This window comes from Trematosphaeria pertusa (genome assembly GCF_010094035.1).
Source record: "Trematosphaeria pertusa strain CBS 122368 unplaced genomic scaffold BU26scaffold_14, whole genome shotgun sequence".
In the NCBI taxonomy this organism is placed as follows: Eukaryota; Fungi; Ascomycota; class Dothideomycetes; order Pleosporales; family Trematosphaeriaceae; genus Trematosphaeria; species Trematosphaeria pertusa.
In genome coordinates this window covers 207394-219062 of record NW_022987225.1, presented here as the reverse complement: position 1 = coordinate 219062, position 11669 = coordinate 207394, and the positions used below count along the sequence as shown (strand labels likewise).

The window sequence follows — 11669 nt, the reverse complement described above, 5'->3', positions numbered from 1 at the left end:
GAGTGATCCCGAGCCCTACATTCACATTCACACCTCTTTAAATTCCTTGTTTCCCTCTCTCTTCACCAGCGCTTCTACTTCACGCCTTCCCGCACATCATCACCAACACTTTTGCTGCCGACACACCGAACCCCGCCATCGCGAAACCCAGACCGCACAACGCTCTGTTTGCTTGTGTTGCATCTATCACACTCCGGTAAGCCCCGCTATTCTTTCTTACACTCAGATGACCGATCCACACTGCCACATACACCTGACCTATGCGGGTGCTGCGTCCGCTACTTAGACAACTAGCCGCCCGGTAGGGTTGACGTTCAACGCACAATACACAATCGTATTCGCTCAGAAGCTCCAAGAGAATCGTAACTGGTAAAGGGAAACGGCGCTGACGGTATCCAGCAATCCCGATCCAGACGTAAAGCCTCTTCCTACGTTCACGCGCGAGGCGCGAGGCGACTCTGAGGCTGGTTCTGCATCGCCCCACCGTATGCGCTAGGTTGGTCTAAGGGAACGCTGACTGGAGTAGGGAACCCCAGCTGAAGGCCTTCGAGCTATCTGATACATCATGGCTACAAGCGGAGTCGAAGACCCGTACACACCAGGCCATATTATCATCGCAAGTGACGCCGACCGAAACCTCTTCCTCAAACTTGCCACCTATCCGAACGATGCGAAGGAGAGGATCCGCATTCTAGAACTCCATCTGGACGCCGAAGAAATGGACGCATATCAAGAAGACAAGCTCGCAATGGCGCTTAACGAGTTCCACCCGCGTCCAGACGGGACGAATCCGCACAATCTAGACGGTGTCAAGATTGTTGTTTTCGGCAGAACCCTCTTCACCCGCTACAACTACCACCTCGTCTCTCCTGCGGTATCCTACGACGTCAAAGGAAAGCTGAATCAGTTTCTCACGAATAATTTGTCTTCGGAAACGAAGGCAAGCCTTCCATACAAGATCAACAGCACCGAGAAAGTCCTTGCTAGAGCCTTGCTTGGAATACGCGGAGTTAGGCAAATCCTCGTCATGGACAGAGGGAGGTTGGAGGCAGGATTTGAAGAGACGATCACACAATCACTTCTTCTTCCTCCTGGAGCTCAAGAGGTCAAAGTTTCTTCGGTTACGGTGGGAGGACGATATGCAACGCCAGAGCTCGATAGGGAAGGCGAGTTTTACTCTAGGGGTTACGATCAAGCCGCACAAAATCCTTACCCCACACACGACTATAAGCTCAAGACGAGGACTTTGGGAGACAAGGACGAAGACAGCGTCTTGCTCGACGAAACCACCATGCTGCTTGGCCACTTCCTCAACCTCGACGAAGACCAAGCTAGAATCGAAGCTGCCGCAACAGCAGCGAAGCAGCATCGAAGGGAAAGGCGAACTTTCGACGAAGAACTTGGCTTTCTGGACGAGCTTCCCCAGCACGGCCGTGGCCTCCGCTCCAATAGGACGCAGCAGCAAGGAGTAAGCGCAAGGAATGCCGGCAATAGGGACACTAATTTGCTCCCTCATCTCGGTCTACACAATATGGTGCGGCTTAATGCCGGACATCAAGTTGCAGAGGATTTGGGCTTCGCAAAGCAAGACTTGAGCGAGACAAATCTTAACTCGTTTCCTCATCAAGGTTCTAGAGCGGCTCTGCCGAAAGGCTTGGAGCATTCGTGGCTCGTGTTGACGGGCAAGGGAAATACGGTGGAGATGGGGTGGAAGATTTGAGTGAGCGTTCGGGCTACGACAGGATGGAAAGAATGGGTGCAAATAGATGGAAATGGGGAGTAGAGAAGGATTATCCTGCCCTTGGCAAGGTTGGTTCATTCTTTTGGGCCTTGCGGTAGATCAACTGCACCTCGGACGCTTTCCTGCCACCAGCGGAATGGAGACAACGGATGCGGACGAATGAATTACCCCATGAAGATATGAAGCGGTGGCGCGCAAGTGTTTTGAGAGATGTTACGATGAGTTATTTGAGAGGCCTGGAGGAGATGCATCCATGGACGTGCACTGGGGGGCGTTCCTGCCCGGCATGGCAGAGGCGGTACCTCACCACCATTTCCTCCTTCCCGGAGTCCTGCACCGCTCCATCCACACTCGCCGCTTCTTCCATTCGCCGACCGCTAGCTCCTCCTCGCTAGCTTACTATATATTCCAGCTATCCTCCGCCAATCCTCTGAAGTCCTCCACCATCCCTCATCCCAACTCAACAACTTTACCACCTTTAGCCTACACAACAGTATCTCCCACAGCCAATACCCTACGCAACAGCCCTATATGTCTTCACGGATCCTGAAGGCTTTCGGCAGCATGTATCTCACCGGCGCTCTCCTTACTGCCGCCGCGGTGCCCCAAGCCGTCAAGGACCTGCAGGACCTGAAGACTGTCGTCGATGCGGCGGCCGCGACGATCAATGCTGCGCCCAATAATTCGACGTGGGGCTTCTTGACGGTGGCGCCGCAGGGCTCGCTGGTAAGCGGTGCTTGAGAGTTGGGTGTGGGCGTGCCGTATGCTGATGCGGTGGGTAGGGCACCGCAGATCTGGTTGCGAATATTACGACGACGGTGCTCAGGGCGAACTACCTCCTGCAGTCTGACAAGGTAATGCCCCTCCCGTCCATCCTACAGCTCACTAACACCACTCACAGGACCACTGGCTCGCCGCCAACGATACCAATGTCACCAGCCCAACCCCCACACCCCCAACGCCGCCGCCTTTCCCAACTACGACCGCACCCTCTACGCTGACCGGCCCTAACAGCACCGTCACCTCCCTCGACGAGCCCTACACAACCTACATCCTCTCGCTCCCCAGCCTCGCCACAGCCCTCACAACCCTCGGCCGCTCCTGGCACAAGGAAATGAACCAGCCCGTCTACTCCGCCATCGACGCCCTGCAGCAAACCATCTCGACCTTCCAGTCCTCCCTGCTCGAAGCCCAGCTCATCGGCACCTCCTCGGTGCTCCGCACCATCCGCGCGAGCAGCAGCCTGGAAGACGCGCAGCAGGCATGGAGCCGGTTTTTGAATCTGCCTGGCTCGGCGTCGTCGTCAGGCTCGGGAGATGGTGGCATGGGGAAGAGGAGCTTGACGAGTGCGAAGAGGCCGCTGCCGTTTGAGGGCGGGTTTTACAGGCATAAGGATCTTTGGGGACGGGGGCCGGAGGCGAGAGAGTCGAGGGAAGGGAAGGCCAGGATGTATGATGCGGTGGTGAGGTGGGAGGAGCAGCACGGTGGACGGCAGCCACGGCCGTTTGTTGCGTGAGGGCTGTATCTTTGAGCACTAGCTTCGTAGTCTGAATCGATTTCCTTGGGAGCTTGTGGCTTGGTTTTATGGTCCTTGGAGTGCCTCGTCCACCCGATTAGAACACATCCCGGGCCAATCTGAAAACCACCCCTAGAATCTTCCTGGTGGATGATGCGCCGGTTTGCACCCCAATGTAAATCTCACAACCACACGCACAAAGAGCAAATATAATACGTTTCAAATAGCCTCTCCATTCCATTCCCCTCTGACAGGCTCTCCAACCAGCCAGCCTGTCCTATCTTTTCGCTTTCGCGCGGCGCATCCTACATACATACAACGCAGCACACCATGCGTACATACAAGCATCTCATCTCCTCATATGCTGCAGGCCTATGCCCCGTCCGATCTGTCGGAAGAGAGAGAGGGAGGGGGAGAGAAAGAAGAAAGGAGGAAAGCACTACATGACGTAGGTGGAGGATCTAAAGATGTAGCGACAGACGGCTAGGAGAGAGGACAGAGATGAGGAAAATTCGCTGATGATGATGGAGGATGGTACATACAAGTTTGATAAGAATTGGGGGGATATCTTGTGGCAGCTAGAACAAACAGAAAACAACGGGACAATAAAACCGTGAAAAAACAGTGCGTTTTGTTCGCACAGCAGGAAAATGGGATAAGACGAGGACATAACTCGTGACGGGAACCTCTCCATAATGCAAACACACCCAAGCCGGCCGTTCAGCGGCGAGTTAAATAGGAACAAGCAGAAGTGAAAAGAAGGGGTTGTAGTGGAACGAAGGTGAGGTTCGGGCTCTGCTATCTGAGGCCCTAATACAACAGCCCTCTCATTACAACAACGGATGCGTTATACGAGCACCCACTCGCTTCCCCTCTTGATGAACTTATCCAGCATCAGCGTGACGTCCGCAAGCACGAAGCGACAGATGTAGAAGCCAAAGAACTCAGCGGCATGGCGGGCAGAGAGCTCGAGACCGACGTGGGTAGGTGACGAGTGTTTGAGGCCTGGGTCTTCGACTTGGCGAGCGATTTGGTCTAGCACGTACAATCAGCAAAGCTCCATCGATTACAGAAACCCGTGTTAGAAGAGGAGTAAACTTACCCAATATCTGGGCCGAATCAAAAAGCTTCGCTAAGCTGCCCATATATCCAGAGTTGGGACCCTCAAACACCACACCGGAGATGTCTCGTTTGGCGAACCTGATGTTAGGTAGATTAGTCATTGGAAGCGTAGCCATGGTCAAGGAATCCTTCGGCACTTCGCCACCAGCGTTCTTTGCTCCAGCCATGTTGCTTAGACCGACAGCCGAGCCCTTCGACCGCAGCTTCCGCCACGACGTGAGATATGACTTGCTTTGCGACATTGCGCTCTTTGGACCATGATCCTGTGATCCATGGGATCCTTTGTCTGAATTGCCGTCTGCTGTTGAGCCGGTACCCACGGTGTAGGCATCCTTGAAGAGCGCCGAAACGCCGTGTACACCGACTTCGTTTCCAAGCTTCTTGGCCAGCTGCGTTTGCACCTGGTCAAGAACAACCTCAAGCGCTTGCATTTCCTCCAGTACTGCATCCGCGTCGAGGGTGTCCACAGCGGATAATCTCTGGAGCGCCGCGGTCAGCAAGTCGCAATTCGCGATCTTGTCGTCGACATTCTTCAGCTTCACGCCTTTTACACGCCAGACGTCGCGGGGTATGAAGAGCTTTGTCGAAAGGTATCCGCCGCGAGGATGCGCAATGGTTTGGTAGAAACAGCGCATGAGCCAGAAAGGCCGAAGGAGATACGAGTCCGGACACGGTTCCAGGGGTATCGGGGCGTTTGCCACAGCAGCACTAGGAGAACCAGGTGAGTACGGAGAATGGATATCACTCTCGAACAGGTGCATCCCTCCACTTGGTAGGCCGTCGACGTTGAAGGTTGGTACGCTCGGCGTCGGCGTCGGCGCCGCTGCACTGCTAGGCTTGCGTCCCGCAAAAGAGAAAGAGGCGCTGAGAGGCGTCCCCACTGAGCCGTCCGACCCATCCGGACTTGATATTGACAGGGTTCGCTGTTTCAGGCTAAGGGAGGACTTGTTCTTCCTAATTCCCATTGCAGACCCCTTTCCATTCTTCGGTGAGCCAGGCACGAGCGTGGTATCGTTTGACATGGCATGGCTGAGGGCCGGTGTAGCTGGTGAGACTGTGAAAGTGGTATCGGCCGGACTTGGGACAGGAGGCTGTGGCGACGGAGCCGTAAGACCAGGTTGTTGGTGGGCCTGCGGTAGTGCTGGCACCTTGAAGGTGGATTCGATGGAGGATTGCGTGCTACTGAACGTTGTGGCGGCGGCTGATTTTGGTAGTGGCGGCACATCAGGCAGTGGTTCCTTTTCTAGGAGCGTTGCCTTGTCAGTGTGAGGCGCGGGTGGAACGGGCGGCAAGGATGTTTCGATCTTTAAGCTCTTCAGATTCTGCCCAGATAACCTCCGGTTCCGTACTGAGCCCGTCTCTTTCGCAATAACTGGACCTCGTGGCGTTGTCTGCGAAACATCAGTTCCTTGAGACGTCTGGGATTCCGATACGGAAGACAGAGCACCAGAAGCGGTAGGCACCGGTGGCGGGGAATGCGTGGGTGCTTTTTGCTTCGGAGGATATATCACTTCCGCAACGGTCGATAGTGAGGTTCCACCGGTTGTTCTGTGCGAGGACACAGAACTGTTGTACGTGCTTCCCGAGAAGCCACTGGAATCCGATTGCCGGGGCAGTGCTGACTTGGTCTGCAAGTCGAAATCAAATTCGTCGAGCATGTACTCCCTTGTCATCTCGTCTAGTAACCGCTCATCCTCTTCTGCTTGATCATGGAAGTTGAACTCGGCGCTTTCTCGAACGCGCGGTAAGCTTTCGTTGCGTAGCTGAGCCTCCTTATACCGGTACTTCGCCGCTGCAATTGCTTCTTCTCGTTCTGCTTCCCGTACTCGTTCCTTCGCCAGCTCCACGTTCCTTAGCTTGGTGGCGATGAGTTCGGCAGAGTTTGGTAATTCGTCATCATCGTACGGTTCATAGCCTTCGTCATAGGCAGCTTCAACAGCTGCATCAAGCGCGGCGTCAAATTCAGCCTCTGTCGCGCCACTTGGATTTCGGAGATGCTTTCGGTGCATACCACCCGGGGAGAGAGAATGTACGGATGATGAACAGGACGACCCTCCGGATTCGTCTATAGTGTCGAGCCAGGAGATTGACTCACTACTATGGCCTCTTGAATGTCCGGATTGGATAGGCTGTTCTACTTGAGAAAGCCTACTCTCCGCACCGGACTCAGCGTCCTGTTTAGATGATGGCAGAGGTGATATTGGCCGTCTAGGCGACAGCGGCGGGGGCATATAACTTCGATCCATTGGTGATTCTAGTCCAGGTGAAAAGGAGGGAATGCTGTTTCCCAGGCGTCCGGGAGGTGGTTGGAGGTGAAACTGTGACGAGTTCGTCAGGCCCTTCTGGACGTCACGGATTGCTGTGGAGATCACGGATTCTCGCTGTCCCGCGGATTGGGCTGTCCGAAGGGGTAAAGGCTGCGAAGGCGGCGGTTCTGGCGCAGGGGACCGGTCACGGACGATTCTTGTCACGGTGGCCGTTTGAATAACAGGTTCTTCTTCCTCACCCGCATCCAACAACATAGAGCGCTGCTCATCTAGAGATTCGCCGCTCATAGGGCGAGCAGGTAATGACTTGCCACCTGAAGCGTGGTAACCTGAATCCAGTCTCTTGAGCTCTTCTATGCGATTGGTGTAGGTGACTCGCTGCCAGGCGTCAGCAAATGGTAAATGAGAGTCACACAATGGAAGCAATGAATCTTGCTACTTACGATTGCGTCAAGCTTTCTCTTATCCTCCTCGCCTGAGCTCCGAATCATCACCTGCTGCAATAACCTGCATGCGTCCCCGTACGCCTCCATGGCGCCCTCGAAATTCTGCGCATTGTCCAGCAAGACTGCAGTGTTCGCCTTCTGCAGCGCTCGCGAAAGCATGGTCTTCTTATCCTTCTCCCTCCGCTCCCGATTGCGCGGAGGGGTGCCCAGATAGCTGTCGTCCAGTCTGCTGCTGGCGTTGCTTTCGCTCCTCTTGTGAGAATCCTGCTCTTTGGAATATGACCGCTCGTGCCCCGCACTCTGTGCTGGTTGCTGCGCCGTGTCCCTTGTTGCTGCAGTCGAGGGGCGGCCCGCTGTCACCGGCCGAGGAGCGGCCGAGCTCGACCTGTACCTTGCTTCCGACTCCAGAACGCCAATTGGCGGAGAACCCAGCGGAGACCTTCCTAGCACTTTGTCGGCTTTGCTGTTGCGTGATGGCGGGCGCTGGTTCGACGGAGGGGGTCGTGGCTTCGAGGTGAAGTAGTCGGTCGATGTAGTCGTCGTATATGTGCTTGGGGTAAACAGGCCGGCCGTGGAGGGGCCTTCGCTCGACGAACCGGTGTGCGGGCTGCTGGGATCGTACACTGTGGCGGGCAGGAGGGCAGGTAGGGAGGGTATCTGGGGGGGTTCCCTCGCAGAGGCTGGGGGGTGGTATACCGGCGAGCGCGGCCTAGCACGTCGATGGGGACTCGATGCCGGCGAGCGGGTGGAAGAATATGCGTTCGTACTGCGGGACGGCGAGGAATTGAGGCGCGAGGGCGAGGGCGGATGCGCCGCAGCGCCATTGACCGAGGGCAGAGACGAATTCGTGGTGAGGCCCAGGTGCCGCGAGAAGCTGGGGTGCGGCGCGTGTCCCTTCTCCTTCGCCGACGACTTGCTGCTCGTGGTCGACTGCGACCAGCGGTTCAGGTTGCCAACGCCCTCCCGAAAAGTCCCAATGCCCTCGATGGCGCCGGCAGCAGCGCTAGAACGGCGTCGCGAGGGAGGCGGTGTGGCCCTCTTGTGGGGTTTGGACGGATCAGGGATCGTGTCCTTGAGCGAGGCTGACCGCCGGACTGTGACGACCGACGACGACGAGACGGAATTGCTCCTCGAGGGGCGGCGGTGGGAGTGCGTGGGCCCGGCCAGGTCTGCGGGCGGCGGAGTCGCTGCGACCGGCGTGTAGATGCTCATGTTGGTGTTGCTAGCGGGCCCGACTCTGGGATGTGTGTCTGAGATTGCCGTTCCGGTCCTCATGCACGTTTATGCAGATGCTCCCGCATGGCGGAGGTGCAGGAACGCGCTGGACAGCGGCGGAGCGGCGACGCGGGCGGGCGATGCTGCTGCTGCGGTGCTGCGGTGCTGCCAAACGGACTGCTGCTGTGTCGCGGAGGCGCTCAGGACTCAGGACCCAGGACCCCTAGGACGCTCTGTGGAGATGCGAGAGCCAAGCGCGCGCCCGCCCGCAGCGTCGAGACGGGGCCAGGGGTTGTTTGGAGCCGCGCGAAACGGGTTTAGGCCAGGAGACGATCCCGGTCGCAGCGCGCTAGCCAGCCGCACCGGCGCCCTGAGCAGCCTAAAAGAGACGGCCAGGCGTCGTGGAGGAGCGCAGCGCAGCACCAACACCAGCGCCTGCGCGCGAGGACAGCCGCCGTTCCTCGAGAGTTCGCCGACCTCTTGCGGTGCTGGGGCCCAGCGCTGCGTGCGACGCCCCGCGCGGTGGGCACCCTCGCCGGGAGCCGGTTTGAAGTCTGTATTGGCCCGGGCAGCCCGCTGTTTTCGTCGTTTCGACCTCCCGCGCGCGCGGCGGACGGCACCTGACTAAGACGCGCGCGATGACTGCTGTGTTTCGATGGAGAGGAAGCGTGGAGGACTGCGCTGTCGTTGACCGTCTGCGGCGCCGGCTTCGACAAGTCTGCTGGGCGGGTGCCTGGAGACAGCGGACCTCCTACCTCGTGCGCAGGGCTGAGCCGCTGGATATCGACGACGGATGGAGGGCGAGGAAAAAGAAGTCGGATTGGCACCGAGTCGCTTACACCGAGTTTCAGGCCCGTTGCTTTCTGGCAGGATTGGGATTCAGATGGCAGATTAGGAGACTGGGAAGATGCGAGGTGTCCTGGAATAGGAGGATGCTCTCGGAGTCGGCAGCAGGCAGCACGACGTGGAAGGAACGGCCATGTATACGTATATGTCAACCTCGCCCTGGCCCCAAACTCTACACCGCCACGCATATCCTCCAGGGCTGCGTCTGATACATCCGACTCATGCCAGAACGACTTGAATCGCCGCCGCAACTCAAATACAACTCAAAAGCAAAGATTGACCCGCAAGAGCCATCACCCAGACAGGAAGCGTGCACTGGCATTTCATCTTTCCATGACGCCCCCACAGAGCGCACGTCTACTCTTCAGCTATGCTACGGCCGTGGCTGAAGTGCTACGACGGCGTGTACATCAATTCCAGTATAGGAGGTAATGGTGGTCGAACCATGCCAGTGCCGCTGGTTGGCTTCAACCCTCATCGCGTTTCATGCATTACCGTTATTGCGTCATGAAATCCCGCCCCACGGTGCTTATCGGGTGAGATAGCGCTGAAGACTTCCAGGGTGGCTTTTCCACGCGCGCTATCCACGCGTCTGCTCTGTCGCGTTGCCTCGCGTTTTCATGCTCAACTCATAATGTCCTCGTCCATGTCGCCGTCGTCCCAAGTCACATCCATGGCGTCGCCTCCTCCCCCACCGGCAGCTGCCGCCGCCTTCTTGTTCTGGCGCTTGATGTACTCCACATACTCCTTGCTGATGCTCAGACGGTAGTCGGCGTCCTTCACTTGGTCAGCTAGCATGTTCGTTCGTTCCGTTTGCTCCAAGAGCGCTTGCTGCTGCTGCTTCTCCGTCTTGGCCTGCGGTCCCTGGGTGGGATCGAGGTAGAAACGCAAGACGGCGCCTACTCCTGGCTTGTCGTTTCGCTCGAGGCGCGCGTTCAGGAAGCCGTTCTGGATTAGAGTCTCGAGATAGGTGGTAACATCCTCCGCAGAGCCGCCCACGTTGTTGACGATGTTTGAGACAGGGATTGCGGAGAACGTCCGAGACAAGTGAGAAACATAGAACCTGTACTGCTGCTCTTGCAACTCGTTCACCAAACCAACGTTACCGTCCTACGCGTTGTGTAAGCGCTCCGTGGTTTGAAACGAGAAACGCATGTTTCATGTGGAGTAGGGCGACTCACCTCATCCCAGGTGTCTTTACCTGCGTTTATCTGAGCTTTGAGTTTTGGGAGGTTGTTGAGCTGCGAAAAAGCCTCGGCAAGAGCCTCATATGCTTTAGCACAAGCCCGCACTTGCTTCATGGCGTTTCCAGCCGCTGTTCGCGGCACTGACTTGTGCTGTGTTATGTTAGATGGGGCCGAATCGAATAGATACCGTTATTACTTACAGATCCATCTACTAGACAGCCCACGAGGACCCACTTCTTGTACGCTTCGAGCATAAGGCCGTTGGCCACTGCGGCAGGGACTACCAGTACGTGCTCCAGCATCTGGTGAGCTTTCTTGAACTGACGTACCCCCATGTATGCCATCGCTCCTAGAACATAGTACTCCTGCACATCTGAGAGTGAGATCTTATCCGAATGCCCCGACTTTGCATGGATGAACTCTCCGCTTGTGGCCGTGTCTGCGCAAGGAACCGAATATTCCAGGCCTTCTCGGACCTGTGCCTGTATACTGGAGGGCAGGCTATGGATATAGTTGTCGAGGATGGGTAGGGCGGCGACGTACGACCTGCACTCCATGCATAGCCGTATGAAGTTGAGATGCGTCGAGGTGAAGGTGCCGGTAGAGGGGTCGAGACGGATCATTGCTGATCGCATGGGCGATATAGCGATGGCAGGCTTTAGAAGGGTCAGCGAATGCCATAAGATATGTCCCAAATTGTCCAACATACCGTCTGCATAGCTCGCGCGATCTGCTCAACGTACTCGAGAAGCTTCCGCCACTCTGCACCTGCATACCGCATCTGAATGGGATCGAAGGACTCTAGGAAGAGGACGAGCTTGTTCCATAATGAGCCTCCGGGCTTCACCACGTCCGGTACTGTAGTCTTCTTATCGACGGCTGCGGCGATGCGGATTCGGAGGATAGTGGCGTATGCTATTGAGTTTACAGAAGGATCCAGCACCTTTTGTTGTTAACGGAGCTCCAAGCTTGACGGGCATACCTCCATACAGATAGAACATCCTGCGGCGTGTCTGCTCCCTTCAAGAAATGTTGTGCCGATATGTTCCCCAGCGACGAGACGAAGTTGCGGGCCGTCGTGTCATACTCGCGCTTTTGCTGCAGCTCTGGCGCGTCCGGCTGGAAGCCGAGTAGTATATTGAGTAGCTCCGCAGACATATTCTGCTCTGGTCTGAGGGTTGTTGTGCTTGCGATTGCGCGGGGCTGTCGTGGAGGAAGGCGTTGTGGGGTGCGGTCGAATTCAAGTGCTGCCTACGCCTCCGCCGCTCAACGTAATGAACGTAGAAGCTCCAAGGACGTTCGGGGCGAGCTGGGGAAAAGGCCTACCAA

The 11669-nt window shown here is 56.7% G+C and overlaps 5 protein-coding genes across 5 annotated transcripts; 2 read left to right on the top strand and 3 right to left on the bottom strand.

Moving 5' to 3' along the window:
• The first annotated feature begins 202 nt into the window (after positions 1–202).
• BU26DRAFT_82319 (uncharacterized protein) lies at positions 203–1996 on the top strand. The gene is made up of 2 exons (XM_033836374.1): positions 203–369; positions 527–1996. Exon 2 carries the CDS (start codon positions 566–568, stop codon positions 1718–1720), a length of 1155 nt encoding a protein of 384 aa, XP_033679609.1. The 5' UTR covers positions 203–369; positions 527–565; the 3' UTR covers positions 1721–1996.
• Positions 1997–2305: 309 nt separating this feature from the next.
• On the top strand, positions 2306–3257 carry BU26DRAFT_434143 (uncharacterized protein; the record flags this gene model as incomplete). The annotated part of the gene is made up of 3 exons (XM_033824059.1): positions 2306–2467; positions 2524–2595; positions 2643–3257. 3 exons carry the CDS (start codon positions 2306–2308, stop codon positions 3255–3257), a joined length of 849 nt encoding a protein of 282 aa, XP_033679608.1.
• An 847-nt stretch (positions 3258–4104) lies between these two features.
• BU26DRAFT_434915 (uncharacterized protein) lies at positions 4105–8304 on the bottom strand (the record flags this gene model as incomplete). The annotated part of the gene is made up of 3 exons (XM_033824101.1): positions 4105–4292; positions 4360–7024; positions 7090–8304. The coding sequence occupies 3 exons, from the start codon at positions 8302–8304 to the stop codon at positions 4105–4107; spliced, it is 4068 nt and encodes a 1355-aa protein (XP_033679607.1).
• Positions 8305–8624: 320 nt separating this feature from the next.
• On the bottom strand, positions 8625–9341 carry BU26DRAFT_508616 (uncharacterized protein; the record flags this gene model as incomplete). The annotated part of the gene is made up of 1 exon (XM_033827096.1): positions 8625–9341. One exon carries the CDS (start codon positions 9339–9341, stop codon positions 8625–8627), a length of 717 nt encoding a protein of 238 aa, XP_033679606.1.
• A 436-nt stretch (positions 9342–9777) lies between these two features.
• Positions 9778–11498, bottom strand: BU26DRAFT_434515 (uncharacterized protein; the record flags this gene model as incomplete). The annotated part of the gene is made up of 5 exons (XM_033824078.1): positions 9778–10263; positions 10335–10490; positions 10541–10996; positions 11050–11283; positions 11331–11498. The coding sequence occupies 5 exons, from the start codon at positions 11496–11498 to the stop codon at positions 9778–9780; spliced, it is 1500 nt and encodes a 499-aa protein (XP_033679605.1).
• Between the last annotated feature and the right edge of the window lie 171 nt (positions 11499–11669).

What these genes read in the sequence shown, in the direction of transcription:
- BU26DRAFT_82319 (XM_033836374.1), top strand. Translation starts at nt 566, where the DNA reads ATGGCTACAAGCGGAGTCGAAGACCCGTACACACCAGGCCATATTATC.